The sequence below is a fragment of the Cinclus cinclus genome, chromosome 5 (genome assembly GCF_963662255.1).
Source record: "Cinclus cinclus chromosome 5, bCinCin1.1, whole genome shotgun sequence".
Taxonomy (NCBI): domain Eukaryota; kingdom Metazoa; phylum Chordata; class Aves; order Passeriformes; family Cinclidae; genus Cinclus; species Cinclus cinclus.
Genome location: NC_085050.1, coordinates 22,745,148 through 22,765,532, shown reverse-complemented (window position 1 = coordinate 22,765,532; position 20,385 = coordinate 22,745,148). Strand labels below are relative to the sequence as shown.

General features: G+C 35.3%; 1 protein-coding gene across 5 annotated transcripts in view; it reads right to left on the bottom strand.

Moving 5' to 3' along the window:
* Window positions 1-20,385, bottom strand: part of UBE2K (ubiquitin conjugating enzyme E2 K) — a 39,280-nt gene that overhangs the window by 12,245 nt on the left and 6,650 nt on the right. For 2 of the 5 annotated variants that reach the window (XM_062492716.1, XM_062492717.1), the window contains exons 2-4: window positions 9,669-9,762; window positions 4,449-4,507; window positions 1,854-1,936 (exon numbers count right to left, since the gene is read on the bottom strand). In XM_062492716.1, coding sequence (XP_062348700.1) covers window positions 1,854-1,936; window positions 4,449-4,507; window positions 9,669-9,762 — 236 coding nt within the window. The remainder of the gene's footprint in view (window positions 1-1,853; window positions 1,937-4,448; window positions 4,508-9,668; window positions 9,763-20,385) is intronic. The other 3 variants (XM_062492719.1, XM_062492720.1, XM_062492718.1) reach the window with 3 other exon arrangements.

Genomic DNA, 20,385 nt, shown 5'->3' with positions numbered 1-20,385 from the left:
AACCATGCTATGATTCTATGCTGTGGGCATTTATTAATTAACTAAAGTTGCATATACTGAAGAACAATAAACAACTTATTTAAATAATATTAATCATTCATATTGCTTAGTGAGTTTTAGGAAGCTACTCATGAAAAAAAACAGCCTTATTTATCACAACACAGAAACGTTTCAAACAGTAAGCAGCAGAGGCAGCTATAAATTTGTTCTTATCAGAGGATTAGAGGCTTTGACAAGCACTTCAACAATGCTCAAGTGATTTTCATATACCATTCCATGATTTCAAAAGAAACAAAACTTACAAATAGCACCACTAGAAAATTAAGGGATTCCATTACATTAAGAATCATTTTAAGAGGGATTAAAACTATACAGGAAATATCGCATTGCCACCACCAGATTCTGTGCAATTTTCTCCCTAGTGCTTCCAAATGAAGACACTGTTTCAAAGGAAGAGTTTAAAACTATGTACCTGGCATAACACTGGTGATTCTTGTATCAGCTGATTTAAATATACAGAAGTCAAATTCTTGTTCCAATACTCCTATTTCACATACATCTTGGAGAATGAAGATATTAAAGTTTGGGTATTTTTCATCAAGCAGAAATAACAGAAATAAGACACAGATTGAATTATCTGTGCTAGACATAACTCAAAGATTACAAGAACACAGGTCAACTCTTGTCTCCTCTTTGTCCTTCTCAAATGTCAAAGGTTTTGACTAACAACTCCAAAAGTACATAAATCAAGTTGAAGCTCATGGGTTTTTTAGGTCTTTGTTGTCTTTTGATACTTACAGACAATCTCATGTCCATTCATTAATCTGCTTCAGAGTACAACTTCACAGGAGACTGTACTTGAACAGTTAGAGCCATTAATCTCCAGTTAAACTGTAGGGTGGTATGATCAATTAGATGCAGGTACAAAAGTGCATGGGCTTTACTGATAAGAAAAACTATACCAGGTACCATGGCATGTGTATTGAAAGATTATTGCCTGAATGAACATCAAGTGCTCTGAGATGGTAAGAAAATATACCATTCCAGAAGTTAGAATGACCATTACGATTTCATTTCAGTAATTTACACTATACTGTGCCAGATGATTTGTACAGTCTCATACGTCTGTAAAAGATTAATACTCTAGATGTGCCACCTGCAAGACCTCAAGACTTCAGCATTCTCTTCTAAAGTTTCTCTTTCAAACCCAACTGATGTCTGCTTGGCCAACAGCACTCTTGACAAAGTTGTTGACTTTACAAGCATTTGAAGTTTGTATGGATTAGATACTTGCATGATCTGCTGGGGAATTACAGTCCTATTCTTTTGGGGCAGTCATGGAGGAAAATAACCATCTGTATAAGGTATGTCTATCATACAACTGTTGTACACAATCTTCAAACCACATTAAATCAGTTACTTTGAAAAACAAATTAACAATGAGTGCAGTTGTAAGTTTGGACACAAGTCTGTTCCACAGATTTTGGTTATTAAAACTCCTGCAGCAACAGTAACTGATTAAAGAAAGCAATAGGCAGTATTTGCTAACAGAGAAGAACTAAAGCTAAAAATTAACTCATATAAAACCACCCAAAATGTCAATAACAAAAAGTTCAAAAAGTGCAAAAATTTTCAGAAGAACTCTGTGTATATCATATATACTTAGTGCTTTCCAAAACTATCACCTGACCTCTTCATTTGCATATTTGCACCTCAGAATACTATACCAAAATGTGTGCTTTAAGGACATTTCAAATTATAAGCACAAGGTGAAAAGCAAGGTGAGCTGATGCCTCCTATGCAGGACACCAGTATACTTTATTTTGCATATTTAAACCCCCATGAAATCTTACCATTGATCTTTCAGAATATCCAAACAAATGGCCCCAGTGACTGAGCTAATATTAGGATGCCATATTTTGGTGATAAACCGCACCTAAAAAAAAGGACAAATTTTAAAAACAAAAGCAATAATTAAATGCATTATATGAAATAAACACTTTAAATCCACCATTTAAAATAATATTATGAAGAAAAGCTAATTTAGAAAATGTAGTGCTAGAAATGGAACTAAGACATGATACTGTTTGTTTCAGGATGCTTCAAGTTTGTAAGGCTGTTTGTTACAGCCTCGCCTTACTCAAAACAGACTGCTGCCCATTCCAGCTCCCCAAACTCATCCCTAACTGCTTTCTCACATGTCCTGTGATCACATGCTTTTATCACACAAAGCTAGTTACAAATATCCTCCAGTATACAAGTGTTTTGACAAGCAGATGGTCAAATACAGACTTAAAACTTCTAACATTATTAAAAGTACACTTTCTAGATTTCACAAAATCCTGAATTCTTAACATAGGAACTGGATATCACTCACTGTTGAGCTAAACTGTTGGTTACAGAAGTATTAGAACAATTTCTTTGGTGGACGCTAGTATGTCTACAACCATCCTGTCTCATTACCTCATGTGCAGAAAGCTGTTAACCAACCCAAAACTTAACTAGATTACTATTATTTTTCTTTGCTACTGAAAAGATCTAGTCACAGTATTCATTCATTAATAATGTCCATATTTTTACACTGTAGTGTATTCATGTTCACAGTGCAATACTAAAATCAGATTTTGGTGGTTTGGGTTTTCTGGGTTTTTTAAGACATAGTGCTGCTTTTACCTTGCTCATTCTCTTAAAGGTCTTGGAGACCAAAGCTGTCATCAGAAAGGACATACATGCCTCTGAAAATACCCCTTTCATTTTCTTCAGGTTGCACTTTAACTGTCTTCTAGTAATTTTTGACCCATCTGTTTCTTATCTCCTTCTCACCCCAAAACCCATGAAAAGCATTTTATGTACAGCACAGATCTCTCAACTTTTGCTCCAACCTGCAAGCAAATCAGTGAAGAGAAACATCATCTGTCAGGCACTACAGCAAAAGACCATACGTGCAGGGCTATAATAAAATCAGTGCAATACTGGTTTCTAAAGGGTTATAATAAAATCAGTGCAATCCTGGTGCCTAAAGAGGCAAGATGGAACAGTTCTGCTCTCCAGGATAAAAATAACCTATCATGTCAGCTGAGGCACTTATTAATTACCTCAACTCTATAAATCACTTGGAAAATGTAAAAAGCAATGTAAATACTGTGTCATTTCTCACAGCGAATGACTGCTAACAATGGCTGTCAAAGCACATACTGAACAAGCTAAAGAAATCTTTCAGGTGAAAGGCAGGGCCAGACACAAGCAAAACCACTTTTCAATTCAAGACTCCAGAATAAGAAGTACTATGCTACAATGCACTGAGTTTCGAACAGCTGCCTATGAACTCTGGAAATGGAGACCACCAAGCCCTAAAGCACCAACTAAATCATGGTATACAGACTTATCTTTCAGAGTCCACAACCTGTTTCAGCTCTCCTTTAGAGAGCTCCTACCAGAACATGGGCAGATTAAAGAACTGAGACCAACAGATACTTCTTTTAAGATTTTCTGTGTCTTTTGCTTCAGCCTCAAGGAAGTAATTCAAAGAACCTATGAGCTACTGCCACCACTCTCTTCCTCCACTTCCCCAGCTCCTTGAAAATAACAGGAATCTAGGATATGTTATTGGTTCAAAGACAGCTTTCAGGCAAACAGAAAACCAATGAAGAAGTTGAGTTAGACAACTGAGGCATCTCCTGATTCAAGCCACTGAAGAGTGGACTAAATCAGGGCACAGGAATGTACAGCTGCAGCAGCACGTGGCTGGGGAGAACATTATTCATAGTGGAATCACAAAACTGAAATTCTAGAAAGATGCAGTAAAGTTAAAAGACCAGTAAGTTGTGAAAAATATATGAGTGACTTTACCACAGCCATTTCTCATCTCTCATCCATGCACACATCATCTATTCTTTCAATAGAGAATCAATAAGAGTATTGTATTTCTCTGCTGGTTCTTCAAGAACACAACTGTACATGTCATTACCTAGTTATTACTAGAAACTTGGTAGGTTAGATTCAAGGACCTTTTAAGTCTAACCTATGAAGACCAAGAAATTAAAAGAACCAGTAACTCCCTATTACGACAATTCTTCAACAACGCTAAGGGTGAGGGAAGACAATTGTACTCTCTACATAATTTTAAACTACTTGAAAATTGTATTTATTTTGTCAGAAAAATATTACATTAGGGTCAATAATAAGGCCCAAGCTCCTCCCCAGAATTTCCCACTTTGTACTTTTAAGAACAATTAGAGTGTACTTCGGATTGGATACAGTTTTGCATCCCGCTTCACTTCTAAATACAATAGTTCCAATCGTTGTCTAGAAGTGAATTTTTTAAAAACAAACACACAAAAACCAAACAAAAACCCCAAAAAACCCAAACAAGCAAATATGTAAATAAAAATACCCAAACCAAATTTGTTAGCCGAATTTTATTATCCAAAAATGTGTGTTTGCAGTACCTTAGGAGGATTAAACGGATATGTTTCTGGGATTTTTATCTCTAGCTGATACCTTCCACCTGCAAAAGACAAGAACAAGTTGGAAATTATACCAAAAGAACATTTTGGTATAGTTACATACCAAAATTGTATTTTATATATAACATAAACTTAAGTGTTCTATGACACTAAACTTACACTTCTAAATGAGCAGATTTTCAAATAATTCAAATTTACCCAGCAGTACTGGCCAGGAGATATATTTAGATTTCATCTATTTCATAAAAAAATGTATATAAAGTAGTTAAAAAGCTGAGTTTGCTTATGCAAATCAGTACCCATACTTCTTAGGTATATTTAATGTGTACATTCTCATTCCCAATCTTAAAATTTCCATGCTTTATTTTAGTAAAATATATCAAAATATGAACAAAACATCTCCTAAACAGATGAAAAAAATAAGAGGCCACAGGAATATTCAGGCTGAACATGGGATGCTACATTATTTTCATTCTTTTCTGATAGCTTACGACAAATTTTCTTCAAATTATACAACTGAAATTACCTGCATTTCATTTTAAACTTTTTGGAATTCAAATACATTCTAATAACTTTCAGAAAAGCTCCCACAATTTGGAAAAACAATACTAAAGGAGGTACCAGTGTTTAACATTTGTTATGCTCTACATTACCACCTGAAGTGTTACTTCTGTTTCAGTTCTGCACTTTAATACACCAATACCATTAATATAATACGAACAGCCAGAGCATACAATAACGGATAATAGGAGCTTGGAAGGCAAACCCCCTCCTACAGCCCAGTTTTAAATATCTCTCAGTTTTCTCTGTCACAGTATCATTCCCTATCCTATTTCCATTATAGTTCTGTTAACATTTAAGTTCACTACCAATACTTATGTCTTCTGGAGTAATCTCAAACTATCTCTGCCTGAGCAGTGAAGGCGATTTGCCAGGCAGCAGTTCAATGACAAAAAGAACACAGTATAAAAAAAAACATACACACCAAATTAGACATCTAGTTTTTATAAAATCTGAAAGTATTTATCCTCACTTGCAATTTTTTTCTTCTTTCAGAAATGTTTTCCCTCTATCAGTACAAGGTGCTACAATTTAGAACACTCCTTGAATTTAAACTGAAGTATTTACCATCTATTTTCCTTGAGACTTCCAGTTATTTACTCTGCAAATCAAGCTATACAAAAGTACAGCTCTCAAGTAATTACAATACTGGCAGCAAGATACACAGGGGAAAAAAAAGCCTCAAAGTACTCCTCTCAGCAGTTACAGTACAGGGAATCTTTTTATCTGTGCCAAAAAACACATCAGTAGCTCCTAACAGCTCTCTCTCTTAAAATGCATTTCAGTCTAATACACTCCACCTGAAACTAGTTAGTATCAGTTTGATATTTTACTATTGTCTACAGCTCTTCTTTTTCCCACTTAACACTAAAGTAACTTGAGAAGTTTTTACAGAAAATACTATATAAGAAAGACCAATAAATCCAAAATTATAATAGTAATGTCTAAACTGATTGCTGGTCTGCTTACAGGAGAGCACAGGAGAAACAGTTTTGAAGACACATACATCAATAAGAGACTTTTAAGAAGTTTGGTTTTCCTTTTCTTTAAACTGAAGCATAATTCAGCAGCAACTGTTTTTAAGAAAAAAAAAAACCAAACAGCTACACTCTGCCTGGATTACAAAATTTATCAGTCCTTCTACAATTTTGCTGCCACATCATTTTGTAAGGTAATATGAAATCTATCCTTAGGTATTACCATTTCTTCTGCTAACCACAAACTATTACAGTCTTCTGCCTAACAGGGTATTCAGCCACCAACATTTTTCACCCGAGACTGATAAGCTGGTAGTATTATTTATATAGTATTGTTTTGCACTAAACTTTATGGTTAAAAATACAGGCTTAAAGACATAACCTAAACAAATCTGTGACTTTTTTTTTAATACTAAATTTGAAATACAAATTACTAATATATTAGGTTCTGCATGCCAGTATTTCTGCTCTTTTTTTTTAACAGTATACGTATGTATGGCTTTTTTTTGTGGCTCTTAATGCCTGAAATTGAATTAAGCAGTAATGGCATAATATTCCTTCTGTAGTCCTACTGGAATAGGTCTCACAAGGGTTTGAGCAATTTTTAGCTATTTCCCTTGAAGAAATACCCTATTATAAATGTTGCAGTTGCTGTGGCTCACATGCAAGCTTGCCTTGAAATTAACACAAATATTACACAGGCTTTAAAAATACACAACCCCCAAAAAATCCAAACCCAAAAAACCCCAACCTATCTAGTGGAAAGTTCTTGAATCAAGTAAAACCCAGCAGCCATTAATCAAGTATCTCAACCTCTAGCCAAACATGTTTTAATACGGGATGTAAACAATTTCCAATTAAAGTTGTGTATTGCAATATTCTAATAATTGATCAATATGAGTCGACACTACTAACAGAAAAATAAAAGCTGTAAATTTTGTCAATAGATGGCATTCTTCCTCTCAGTCATTCTTAACTAATGTTCCAACATTACCTATAAAAAAATTTGCAGCAGCAGTTTGGTTTCAGATACCTCACCAACTATAGTCAACAACTGTTCTTTCACTTCACAATGGTTCTAGAATTCCCTCCTGTATCACAGGGACTGTCTGACCAGAACTACTGCATAAAACTTCTTCATAAAGCACTTCTTGCTGTGTCACTGTTCAGATTATAGATGACAAAACATCAGTCAGTAATTATGCAGTACGCATTACTGCTATAGTCATAAAATGAAGATGACATACACTGGCACACCCTTCATAATTATGTAAGGGAATAAATGCATACAACTATATTACAGAAATATTAAAATTCCATAGCAAATTATTCTAATGTCAGGAAACACCAGAAACTGAGCTGGCAGTAGCTTTCATTTTGTTCCTTGAAGCATACGACTTCTAGATTAAAGTAAGCATACAATCACATTACTCTTCCATGAGATCCCTGCATAATCAGAATAAAAAGGGATATTTACTATATCCTCATAATTAAATGTACTCAAAGTCACATCAATAAATTCTGCACTAAACATATTGCTGTTTTTCACTAGCAGGATATGCTGAATATATGAGCAGACAATACCCAGCTTTTGAAATTCTTGTCTACCTGAATCATTCAGCATTACACAGAACCCAATTCTGCAGACAGATATTTCAATCATTTTTTTACCCTCTTCATGACCTGCTATACAGTTTGTAACTTTTGTGACACATGAATACATCTTTAATTTCAAATAACTTTCAATACATTCTCAAGAAAAGGCTCATTTTATAAGCCAAGGTAATAGTGACCTGGGGTGGGGGGGTGGGGGGAAATGGCAAGCTCTGACAAACCAACTCACCCAAGGAGGTTTAATTCTCTCTGGATGGAAAACAAACAACAAAACCAACACCCTTCTACCACCATTCAGATGTCTCCTAGTAGTCAATTGCTTATATACAGATATAAAGTTATTACAATACGAAGTCTTAGATTTACAAGACAATCAATATTATTGCAAAACACCAATAGTACTAAATTCTAAATAGAATGATTCACTTCCAAACAGATCACCAGCATGAGTCTGTATTTTAGGTGAACAGCATTTAGGTGAACAATACTCCTTTTAAATTTAAGGCACATATTACAGTCAGAACAAATTGTTTCCAGACATTATCATCTGTCAACTATACATGAGCAGCTGATGAAATGAAACACATGGGAGAAGTGAGGGAGAGGGGAAACCACTATTATTTAATAGACTATTGAGAAACTCTGGAAATACAGGGCATCCCTACCATTACAGCTGCTTCCACTTTTCTACTTTCTTTCTTCCAGACTAATTTCCCTTCTTGTCAGCTTCTGACATCTACCCCTGCCAAATATTCTTCCATGTCAACCACTGTTACGCTATTTCCTCATTCTTTTCTCATCCTGGGTCCCAAAGGTAGAGGAGGGGAGACTCTCCCTGCTCTCAAGTCCAATGCTACTGCACCAGCTTCTAGTCCAGAAAAGCAAACCACAAGGGATGTCCTCCACTAGCGAAGATGCAACAAACAGATTTTCATTAGCAGTCACTAAAGCTCCTGAGTGCATCTACTTCTATAGCTACAAAATAATTTCCAGGTATTTTCCCGACCTGATGAGAATTTATTTTTTCAAAATAATGACAATAGCATGTGTCCAGTCTCAGGGAATACTGAAGTCCCAGTGTTAGCTCAAAGCAACTAGAGCAACTGAAGAACTTGCAAAATTGTTTAATATTCCAACAAAACAATTTATTTGCCTGAAGTACTCCTTGATACTTTTTTATTAAAAGTACAGATTCAAATCGAAGTAGATACCTGGCATGGGAAAGTCGAGTAAAACAATGTTTTGAAGCTATCCAAAAATTTTAGGAATAAATTTAACAACCCCTTCTTGTCATGAAAGAACTTCAAATAGAAGGTATGTCTGTCAGTTCCATATACATTATACACAAAGCTTACACATACCAGCACTATTGAGTAATTCTGTAACTGTGAAGAAACATATTATATTAGCCTTTGTTAAAGCTTCTTTAAGGAAGTTACTTTGCCTTTACCAGACTGTAAGAGATGCATGATTACTGATATCAGCTTTAGTAAACTAGAAAGTCAGTAAGGTATAATTTTTGAAGACAGCTAATGATATGAAGTTCTATTATTGAGTCCCCCATATCAGTAGAAATTAAGTACTGGGATACACAGATGCCCAAAATTATTCCAAATTTTAACTTGCAATGGCATCTCTGCTTGAGATAGGAGAAATGCAACATTTACAAATGATCACCACTCCAGATCGCAGAAATACATGTACAGTCTGAAGCTCAGTTTCTTAATGCTTCATGGTTAAGGAGCTCAAACTGTCGAGACAGTGAACAAACTAAAATCCAGAAAATTATACTGATTAAACCACACAGTTTATATTTGCATTTTAACCCTCATATGGGTCTATCCTACTGTAGAACAGATCCCTCTTCAGGCAACACAGAAGCTGAACTGAAACAGTTTCCTTAGATTAAAATCTGTGTAAAGGAAAAAAAAAAATCAGACTATTTTAAAACACATATCTCTACATTTTATGCTGCAATTATTTTTACAAAGCATCTCAAGACACATGACTTGAAATGTACAATGATTGTATACACAAAAACTTTACTTGCCTTCATATGGTGTGTCCGGAGGTCCTGCTATTTCTCCTCTTAATTCTGTAAAATTCTCATCTACAAGATCTACTTTAATTTGATTTTTGCTCGTCTTAAAAATAAACAGAGAAACAAAGAATCATAAGTAAGCATTTGACATACAAATTTCCCCAAAAATATGATGTTTTAAATTTTTAGACGAGTACTTTAAAGTAAACATTCAAAAATATAGTAACCTAAAGTTAATAGCTATCTTTCAGTTGAAATTTTACTTCATTAAAAATAGACTACTTGTGAAGCATTAGAAACTTCAATATTATTTATACTATCACTAGAATATGCAAAGCAATTCAGCAATAAATCTAAACCTGTATTTCTAAGTTGACTATGTTTTGATATGACCATGATCTTTCAAATCAGTTATTAACTCTACATATCTAATCTATAAAATTAAATTGACCAAATTACACATCAGTTCTTTTCATATTTTGACCAATTTATTTAAAACCAGACATTTCTGTCACTTGCAATGGAACACAGAAAGACTTCCCCAAATGGAATAGTATTTTTAACATTACAATTATCAAAACAGAATATCGTAGTCCTAAGATCATGTATACCTTTCATATTTAAGCATAAAATACAATTTACTTTATGCACTTGAATTTCATTGTCACCTCCTCAACATTTTCACACCCCGTATCAACTTCTCTACAAAATAAAAACACTGTACTTTGATACTGGAGAAAACATATGTTTTCCAAAAACAGATTCTCAGAAGTGTTCAGCCAGAGTCACTCATTCCAATGAATTTGATTTCCAGGTCCAAAGAGCAGTATTAGTGAAAGTCATATAAATCTCCCAGCCAGTAACTTTTACTGGGGGGGGGGGGGGGGGGGTGTGCAAAGCAAAAATCTCCTTTTAGAAAGATGTACCATCAAGCTTTTCAAGGTAAGTAATTACAGGCTTTTCCATTCTGCTACTTCTGCATATTGTGCTCACTACAATATGGATTTCCTGATTCATGTGTTATTTTTTGCAAGAACACTTAGCATCTTCTCAGATCTTTCAAAATTGTTCCAACTAGTTCTATACAGCTGTACTTCTTTTCATCCTCAGAGTAATCCTGGTTACTGACAGCTACTAGAGAAGGGTTAAGTCATATAAAGCTGATAGGTGCCATCAGCTGGTTCTTGACTCTATCACTGATATGAACCATTAGCACACAGAATTCACTGGAGAACAGTTGAGAAATTACTTGTCTCTTTCCTGCAAGTGTTCTATCAAATCAAAGAGTGCTCATCTGACCAGAGATGTTCATAAATAGAAAGAAAAATCAAAGATTAGGCAAAAGTTTCACCATGTAAAAAAATCCTAATTCACTAAATTAATCCAGTAGTGAAGTGGGAGCTTTTAACATTTGTAGTTACACACATTTGTCTTTAGAACTTGAAATCCCTTCAACTCACACAAATTAGGCAGCACCTGCAGCTCTCCACAACAGCCAGGCACTGTAAGAAATTCCCTCTCTGAATCCGAATTTGATCTTACATGTCATATCTTCTTGCAAGCTTTCCAGCATCCCTTTTAATTTTTTTGCTCTCATGCTTCCAAGTGAAAGCTTGTTCCAACACCTCACAATTTTTAAAAGCTGTCTGAAGTACAAGTAGAAGTTGCAATCTCTTTATGCCCACTTGTGATAGCATTGTTTCCCAGCTTCAACAAGTCTTTTATATATCTAGTACTTATTCCCCTTGCAAAATATGTGGCATTTACATTGATTTTCCAGCCTTAATTTTGCTTTAAACGAGCTGAAATTCTAATCTCACCATACTGGTTTTTTTTTTAAAAAGGTTCACATAACCAGACCTGCATAAACAAATTTAGATAATGTCTCAGAATCTGTGCCACAAGCACTCTGTTGCACTCACTAAAGGTACATCACAACCAGCATAACCTAAGAAAGATGAAATACGTCTTTTTCATGGCAGCATGACACAAGGCTCAGATCAAGTAACAAGAATCCCAGCAAGGATTCCTGCAGAAGTTTTTGTCCTCTCCAGTGACTACAGAGTGCTTTGTCAGAGGTACTACCCCTGTGCATGGACTCTTCACGTCCAAAGCAGCACACTGGTTTAAATAACCAATATAGGTGAGTCGCTGTAACTATCTGTGCAGCTACTACAGTCACTCAAACCTCAGCTGAGCTTCTCCTGCTTTCCCTCTGCCAACATCACCTGGCAAGCTCCACCTTGCCAGCAGGAGTTCCTGTTCTTTGCAAGTAACTTCTCATTTAGAGGACTGTACTGATAGAAAACAGGATGAATTTCAATGATACAATCTATGGTTAAGCCATGCTGCAGCTTGCTTCATTTTCTACTTAGCATTCTACTTTCCTTCAGTGACCTGCACACTTGTAGTAGCAGGCTGGATGTCCTCCTTCATACCCAGTTTCAATTAGTACCACACGAGTTTTCACAACAAGTCCTTCCCAACTCCGTAATTTGTTTAAAAACAACCAAACACACAGTCTGTCACTAAGATCAGTTTCATTCAAGAGTCGGTGATCCTGGTTCCCCAGTTTGAGGTGACTGCTTTTATTACTACAGCTGTAGCTGTCTCCATGCCCTTATTTGCCTTGCACAGCACCTTAAGGAAAAACAGCAGGCAACACTGCACTGTCTTATTGCAGGAGTTAATTTAATTTTGTATTTATGTTAAAATTCTGCCTTGTCCTCCATATACCAAATTAATTTTTTCTTTATATAGCTGAAGATCCTTTTCTTCATGTTATTCTGATACTTTTCAAGGCTCAGCTCAGCTTCACCTTGACAAGTATTGCTTTATCTTTCATCCCTGGGGAAACAGCACCAAAGTGACTATTAATCAAATTAAATTTGGAGTGTTTTCCTACAATATTTCTCTTTAATGAGGATCATGTAGGATAAAATTACTTAATTTTAGCAGTTCTAACAGAATAAATCCCCGGCCTGCACCTCTACCAACAACAGTGGTCTTCAAAAATTCTCAAACCCAAATAACCTTAGCACAGTATTTAAGAATCAACTTGTGATCTCACACCCCAAGATGACTTTGCAGAAGCAGTTCTACAAAGACCTCAATACACTTCCACACCAAGTCTAAAAGAGCATCAGCTCCTCTTGATCCAGTAACAATTTAGTGACTAAATCACTGGGCTAGCAATTCCTGAAATATGAGCCATGCCATTACCCACAGCATTTATTTCCATAATTTCAGGGCTAAATTCTCTAACAGTGCAATGCCCAAAAAACCATCAGCAAAAGCCTTTTCTAGAAGTCTACAAGTCCAGCACTACCAGAATTTTCCATTATCACACCTGAAAATTATTTTGATCAAAACTGATCAAGAAACCCAAACAACAAACAGAACACAAAACAGAGAAAAAAGACAAATTGATGCAACATACTACAGAATGCATGATGCAATTCCCTCTCTTTTTTCTGATAGTCTAGATGGATTATACATAGCCATTTTGTCTTTTTGAATGCATCCTTTAATTTGCACTAGGGTGTAGTCAAAGCTTTGCTGTCTTTTAGACCAACTCAACTGCCAAGATTCTTTCTGCACTGCTATAGTCATGCTTAAAGGATTTTATTCTGCCTTGTGGAAACTAAACCCAAACATAAGACATTAAACTAAAAGTATGATGCAGATAAGTTGGGGAAGATTCATATTATGCTCTTTTATTCACTACAAAAAGCTTTATCTCTAAAAAGAAACCCAAATGAATCAATCTTTCATGAAGTATCATTCTGTGAGCATCTTCCAAAGATAGGATACTCAATCACATTTTCACAGCAACCACAGACTGATAATATTTTGATTTGTCTTTACCTGCTTCCTCTTTAAAAAAAAATCCAGAAGCATACTGTCTAATTTCATATTTGGGTAACTTCCTTGCAAAGAACACACAATCCACTCCAGCAGAAAATTTAAAAAGTTCTGCCACTGTGAAGACTTAAACACACATCTTCACTTCTACTAAAATCATTTTAGAGAGCAGCTTTGGACTCTATGATATTACTTCCAGCATATAGCAAACTCTTCTGTTCTCCTTACTCACCATAGTCTACAGGCCTTAGTAATGAGGGCCTGCCCAATCTGAGAGCCTGCCTGCATTCTGCAGTAAATCCAACCTTTTTCCTGAGCTTCAATACCATTCCCTTTTCTCTTCTTCAACCTGCCTTTAAAAACCTCTTTCAACTCTTCATGGCCTATTATCCTCTTCACTAGTCCAGTATCTCTACTTTTAAAAATATAAAGTTTTCCCTGATATAAAATAAACAGACAAAACAATTACACATCAACACAAAAGAGCATACTACGACAAGCTGTTAAAAACTGCATTTTTCTTCTAAATTTTCTCACAAACAAAATACTATATTTACTAAAAGCAGAAGAAAATTATATTTCCAAAGTTTGATCCTGGGATAAGTCCACTTCATAAAGACTGAAGTAGAGAAAATAGTGTTTTTTAGAAATAGGAGTTATAAGTACATTAGAACATCTTATGCCTTCTAAAAAAGCCACCAAATTCTTAAGTTATTTTGATAAGGAGACTACCAGAGAGTCAATCTCAAGCAATCAGCATAAAAATGCCTATTATCAGAGCTGATGATGTATGGACAGATACTGGTAGGTTGAACAAAACAAGGGAAGAATAAGATATTTCTAATTATTTTTTCTTCAATTACATGACCAGCAGTCTTGACATGGGTTGAACTCTCTTGAGTAGAAGCAAAAAACCACAAACAAACAAATAAACAAACAAACCCAAACTCCAAATACTCATATTTCCATGTCAGCCATGGCTACCAAATATCATAAACTTAATACTGGATGATGATGACATACAAAAAAAGTTCTAAGTTTTCCTAGAACCAACCAGCTCTACTTACTACCTCATGACAATATCTTCACATTAGATCTTTAATCTCTGTATAATAAATTACTCTACAGAAACATAAATGCATCCATTAGCAAACATACTATGTTTTTAACTACTGGTGTCAAAACTAAAAAAGGAAATTATGTTTATTAGCAATATTAATAACTGCAACATGTAATTTTAAAAATAATAGTGTCAAACTGAATTATTATTTACATGTTCTAGGTCTGTCTGTCTCTTCTTACATATTCAGACACCATGTGCATATTTCTGTCAAGTATCTTTGAGTACAAGGGCCAAGGTGGTAAATAGGATTTATAAAAATAAATAACGCACGCAAAACTATCTTAAACAGAACTAGATCTGGAATTTAAAACCCAGTGGCTATTTCTGAATTACATTGTACAGGGGAAGAAAAAACCTCCAACAATAACAGGAACAAACAAACACCCCCAAAAAAATCACAAAATCCTGCTATTCCATATGGGAATTAATTACCTGCAGTCTGATTTTACTGGTCTTATAAAATTATTTTCTTCAGTCTCAAGGGGAAACATATCTATATTGGATCAAGTACTATTATTTTTTGTTAATTTACTTTGTTTTACAGAAGGGAACTCGTAGAAAACTCCAGAAACAAATGTGCATGTGTGTGTGTGTATATATATATATGTAAACAAACTAATCCAGAAAAAAACTAACTTGAAAAGACACATATGTGATAAATAACAGATATAAACATTGCACTAAATCAGCTATGTACTAAAACTCTGTAATCATTCGGGGCTTTAAGACTAGCCCCTTACACATTAAGAAAGAGTTTTAAGAAAGTGACAAAAATCTTAAAGAATGTACATGCAAAATTTCAGCAAAGATTAAAGAATAGACTTGAAAAATTTCTCTGGAATCTTCTCAACCAAGAACAAAGTTTGTAAAGGAGGCATTTGTACATGCAAAATGTATTCAATCACTAATTATTTCCCCAATCACAGAAACAAAATAAAATTACTTCTTTATCTTTCAGACAGGATTTTAACATCATCGATTTATCTATGACGTAAATTGGCAAAACCCACTTTTGAACCTACCTAAAATCTAATAAAAAATAAGTTAATTTTTTATTACAACCATGGCTTACAAATGTGAAGTAGGTACTTTTGAATATCCAAACATTTTATACTGACATAAGGTTCAATATTTAAAAAGCCAAATTAAGAAATCCTCTGCCCTAGTCTGAAGCCAAGCTAGCACAATTAAACTGCTACACTAAAAAGAAACTAGTGCCTTATAAACTCTTTTTACCCTCACACACATTTTATATTCTAACACAACAGTCTTATTCTACACCAAAATCTGTCATGAACACATCTCACCAGATTTACAAAGATCACCTGACTATTCCAGTGAAATCTGTAATGCTATTTTTGCACAAGGCCATAAGTACTCTGAGTCAACTTGCATTGAACAAAAGACTCCAATATTTCAACAGCAATTTACTCCATTAAACAATCATTTAAACAAATTAAAAAAAACAAAACCAAGTTCATCATCTTACCCTATTCACCAACTCTTTGCAAATCTGGAAAATATTCAAAGGAATTTTGTTTTGCAGTATTTATCTTGTTATTTTCTTATGCTCTTTTGCTAAGGTACCATTCTGAACTCAGACTAAAATGGTTCAGGTCTCCCTCCTTCACTGATATGCCAGAAAAGAAGATTTCTAATGAAGACTTGCCTCTTCAGCTGCTGTCTAAGAAGCCAATACCAGCCTCTCATCTCCTTTTTTTTTCAAACTAACACTCTCCCTTCTTAACCCTCTTGCTACCCCAGAGTAGGTCAGACTTAGTACACTGCATCCATTATCCATTCAGTTCCCTCTTTCACAATAAACGGGAAAACATAAAAAATGGAGGAAGTATTACTCAACTAGGAAGTAAAGTGCAGTGCACTGTCATGCAGCAAAACAGCAAATTCAACTTACCAAAAAAAAAAAAAAAAAAAGTTTTATAATCCCATGGCCACCCCCTCAAAGAGCTACTAAAGCAAGAGGGAATAGTTCAATATTTCCAAAATATTCCTTCAGACTCAGTCCAGTTTAAAAGCTAAAATCAAGTGCATATGCTGAGCTTGATTATTAAGAGCAGCAGAAATGCCACATAATTACCACAGTGCTATGAAGTACACACGCTGCACTACCAGCTGAGATCAGCAGATCACATCTGAATTCTAGAGCAAGCGCCTGCTGACCTTCAAAGCACAGAGCAACGCCAGAGTGAAACATTCCAGCGTCTGGGGCAGGGCAAAGAGAAGAGAGGAAACACTTCCATCTAAAGAACATTAAAGAGCAGTTTCATAGATAAGAAAGGGTCAATACCAAAAATGCATTTCCTTAAAAGCCTCCCATGTTCTTTAAACCTATCAACAATTTCAGTCATGGAAGTTCTACCACATTTCACTTTGTATTTCATCTCCCCCCGCATCAACACATATTTTCTAGGGCTACATCTGTTCTACTAAAACTAGGTGACATTGCTCTTGCATACTATTTGCTTCATTTAATTATCAAAATACTATGTTACTAATAAGTAACTTGTATTTTAATGTATCTAAGGAGCTACAAGTATGAAGGCTGTGTGAGATCTGTATTACTGGCGGCTAGACAGTCTAGAATTTTTGTATTTACCACAATATACACTATAACAATACTGAGGAATAGTCTCTTTCTGTCAGAACAGAAAATACCTCAAACAATAAAACCATCTTCATTTTGTAAGAGTTAGACCTGGAGCACCACAAAGTTTTAGTATAATTTTTTTTAAATTTAAGGTTGGTAAATACCCACTCCTGCTAATGTTCAGCTGTTAAAACATCACTTCACAAAAACACGTAAGAGACTATACTTCCACAGCACCTTAAACCAGTCTAACAGTGGTAAAAGTCCTACTTGCTTTCTGATTGTAGAATTAATGTAAAGATTTTGTGCATGCGTTCACACAGCTGTACAGCAAACATCTGGAGTACTAGCAAGGCAGTTCTTTCATTTTAAACCAACCCCTGATTTGATTCACCAGAAACACTGCAAGTAAGGGGAGCACAAAAGCAGGAAGAGATGAGTATACAAGAGGAATGTAACACTATTTCCTGGAACTGCCTTAGGACAAGTTAAAAGAATTCTGAAGCTTCAGCTCTAGTGTCTGTCTAAACTAATTCTAACAAAACCATGGCATTAGTCAGGGAGGCCAGATGTGTAACTGACACAGCTCTCGTGGCATAAGCCCTAAGTCCAGTTACACAGTCATTGCTTGTCTCACCAAGGGATAGTGTGGTTGAACTGGTAAAGCTGTGCCATGAAAGGTGTGTACATAACTGCATACATACTCTCCTGTACTCCTCTAAGGGCCCCTGCAGAGGCTAAGTCGAGCTATGCAACATACATACAGTACCTCAAAGCACAAAACCTGTGCAAGAGTTATCCAAATGTGATCTGAGCCCACTAAGATACCCGACATCACTGTGGGCACAGTGCAAAGGACTCCTGTTCCCTTCATGAAAGTAAGTGGGGAAAGAAAAGATGCATTTTTCCTATCTTTTTATACATGATTCTGTTTTTGATGTAGAACTGAAATACCCTGAAGATAAACCATTTTGAACCATCCTTTGAATTAGTCATTTTATGAATGTACGAAACCATTTGGTGCAGACTCTGCAGTCAGTTCTGTGTATCTACCCTACTTAGGTTAGCAGTTATAAAGGAATATAAAGGAATAACAGGATTCAGTTCATTTTAAACTGATTATGCTAATTCACTCTCAGTCTCAGAGCTTGAAGACTTGCAAAAATAGTTCAGAACAGTTTTTCTGTACTAGCTTCCCACACAGACACCCTTATTCCAAAGTGGAAGGGCTTACCTAAACATCATGAAGGCTATAAGAGCTTTTGGAGAAAATACAACACAACTGCCATGATGTCCATTCATGTATGCTACCTTATTTCATCATAGCCTCCTGTACTTTAACACATCCTAACATAGCAAAAACTCAAAAATACTTTCTTCACAGTTCCCTTTCAGCTAAAAATAAAAACTTAAATACTTCCAGCTTGAGCTAAACTACCTGTTTAAGTAAAATATGGACTACTGTATTTGTGGGTTTGAGCTTGTTCCTCCCTTCCTGAAACACCCTATAGACATATTTAGAATCTGAAGGCAGGTTACCTTAAACTTGCCTTTTTTAAAGTAACTAGTCTTACAGTCTTTCATTAGTCTTTCCCAATCTGAACTGTTGATCATACTGGCTAATAATGAATAAAAATTATTAAATAATGAACTTGAATTAGTTTCCTCTGTGTTTTGTGACAAGGTAGACAGTACAGTCCCTATTAGCAATCCAACAGAAGAACGATACACAGGATGAGCCCAGCTCTCTCAGACATTGGCATAGCCAAACTGGAGTTATACTGCAGGAATGACTTTTAGTGTCCAATAAAACATAATGAAGGAAGGAAGCTTCTTCTGTAGCCACTAACATGAACAGTATCTCCCTCCTGTGCAGACACTTTGAAGGATAGACAGGAGCAATCCATGACTTTAGCACAACACAGATCTGGTACTCAACAAACTTATTTTTGCTACTCACAGAGCTACTTTATTTATGATGCAGATAGTATTTTGTTAAATACTCAGAGCAAGCACATTCAAGGGCTCCCAACTCAAATATTACAAATATTAACACTTACACAATCTCAAGGGAAAATGCTGGTTAAGACAAGAGTGCAATACTCCTGTTGGACTACATCCAACTCAGAATATTCGGTGATTCTGTGAAATATCCCCAGAGTGCCATATAGAATATTATTTGCCAAAATTTCTCCTCTTTGCCATAAAATAACTAAGTTGATTCCTTTTCTTTATCTAAATTACAACAGTTTTACTTAGCTTATCAAAGACAAAAAGATAGCCTGTATCTTAATGATAAACGTCAACCTAAAGCATTTTGTCAATACCAGCAGCACTTATTAGTGTAAAAATGATGAAGTATAATAATGACAATAGTCCTTATAAGGATTATGAAATCTAGGAATCTAAAAACCTTTTAACAGGTAAATAATTTAAGAACTATTCTAAGTACCTGCACTAGCTTTATGAAAAATAAAGAGCACTGGACTGTTAACCAACACTTTCTTGCAGTTTATACTTAAACAAATTTACTATGATTAAATGTTAACTTTATTTAAATCTCATACTACATAAAGCGAATTAACCTCAGGACTCATACACTTCCTTTTTATTAAAGCCAAACTCCTGGAAACAAGCACAGAAGAATGAATGCAAGACTGGAATTGGTAAAGGATTGGCTATTTTCTAGCACTGCTTTAGGTCCACAGAGGGTTGTTATCAGAGGGTACCATCATCAGCTACAATCTATCCCCTCATCCTAAACCGAATAATCCACTCTTGTAACCAGGAACTGCTCTCTGTCCTCAGGTTTTTTTGACATTACCAAAGAAAACCAAATGCAGACTTAAGCTTTTCTCATTGTGTTTTCCACTTACTCCCAAAAGCTTTAGGATTCTGCCAACTGATATGTAGACCACTCACTAGAAATCTGGACCCAACTGGATAAACATTAAAAAGTCACCAACTGAACACAGGAAAAAGCAATAGATCTAGCCTTCTCTGCACAAATATTCCCACTACCGGTACTTCACAAACTCATAGGTCTGGTCAAATGATCACTGACATTGTATATTTTAAATCACAGGTTTAAGTAGTATTCCTAATACTAGTACTGATTAGTACCTACATAA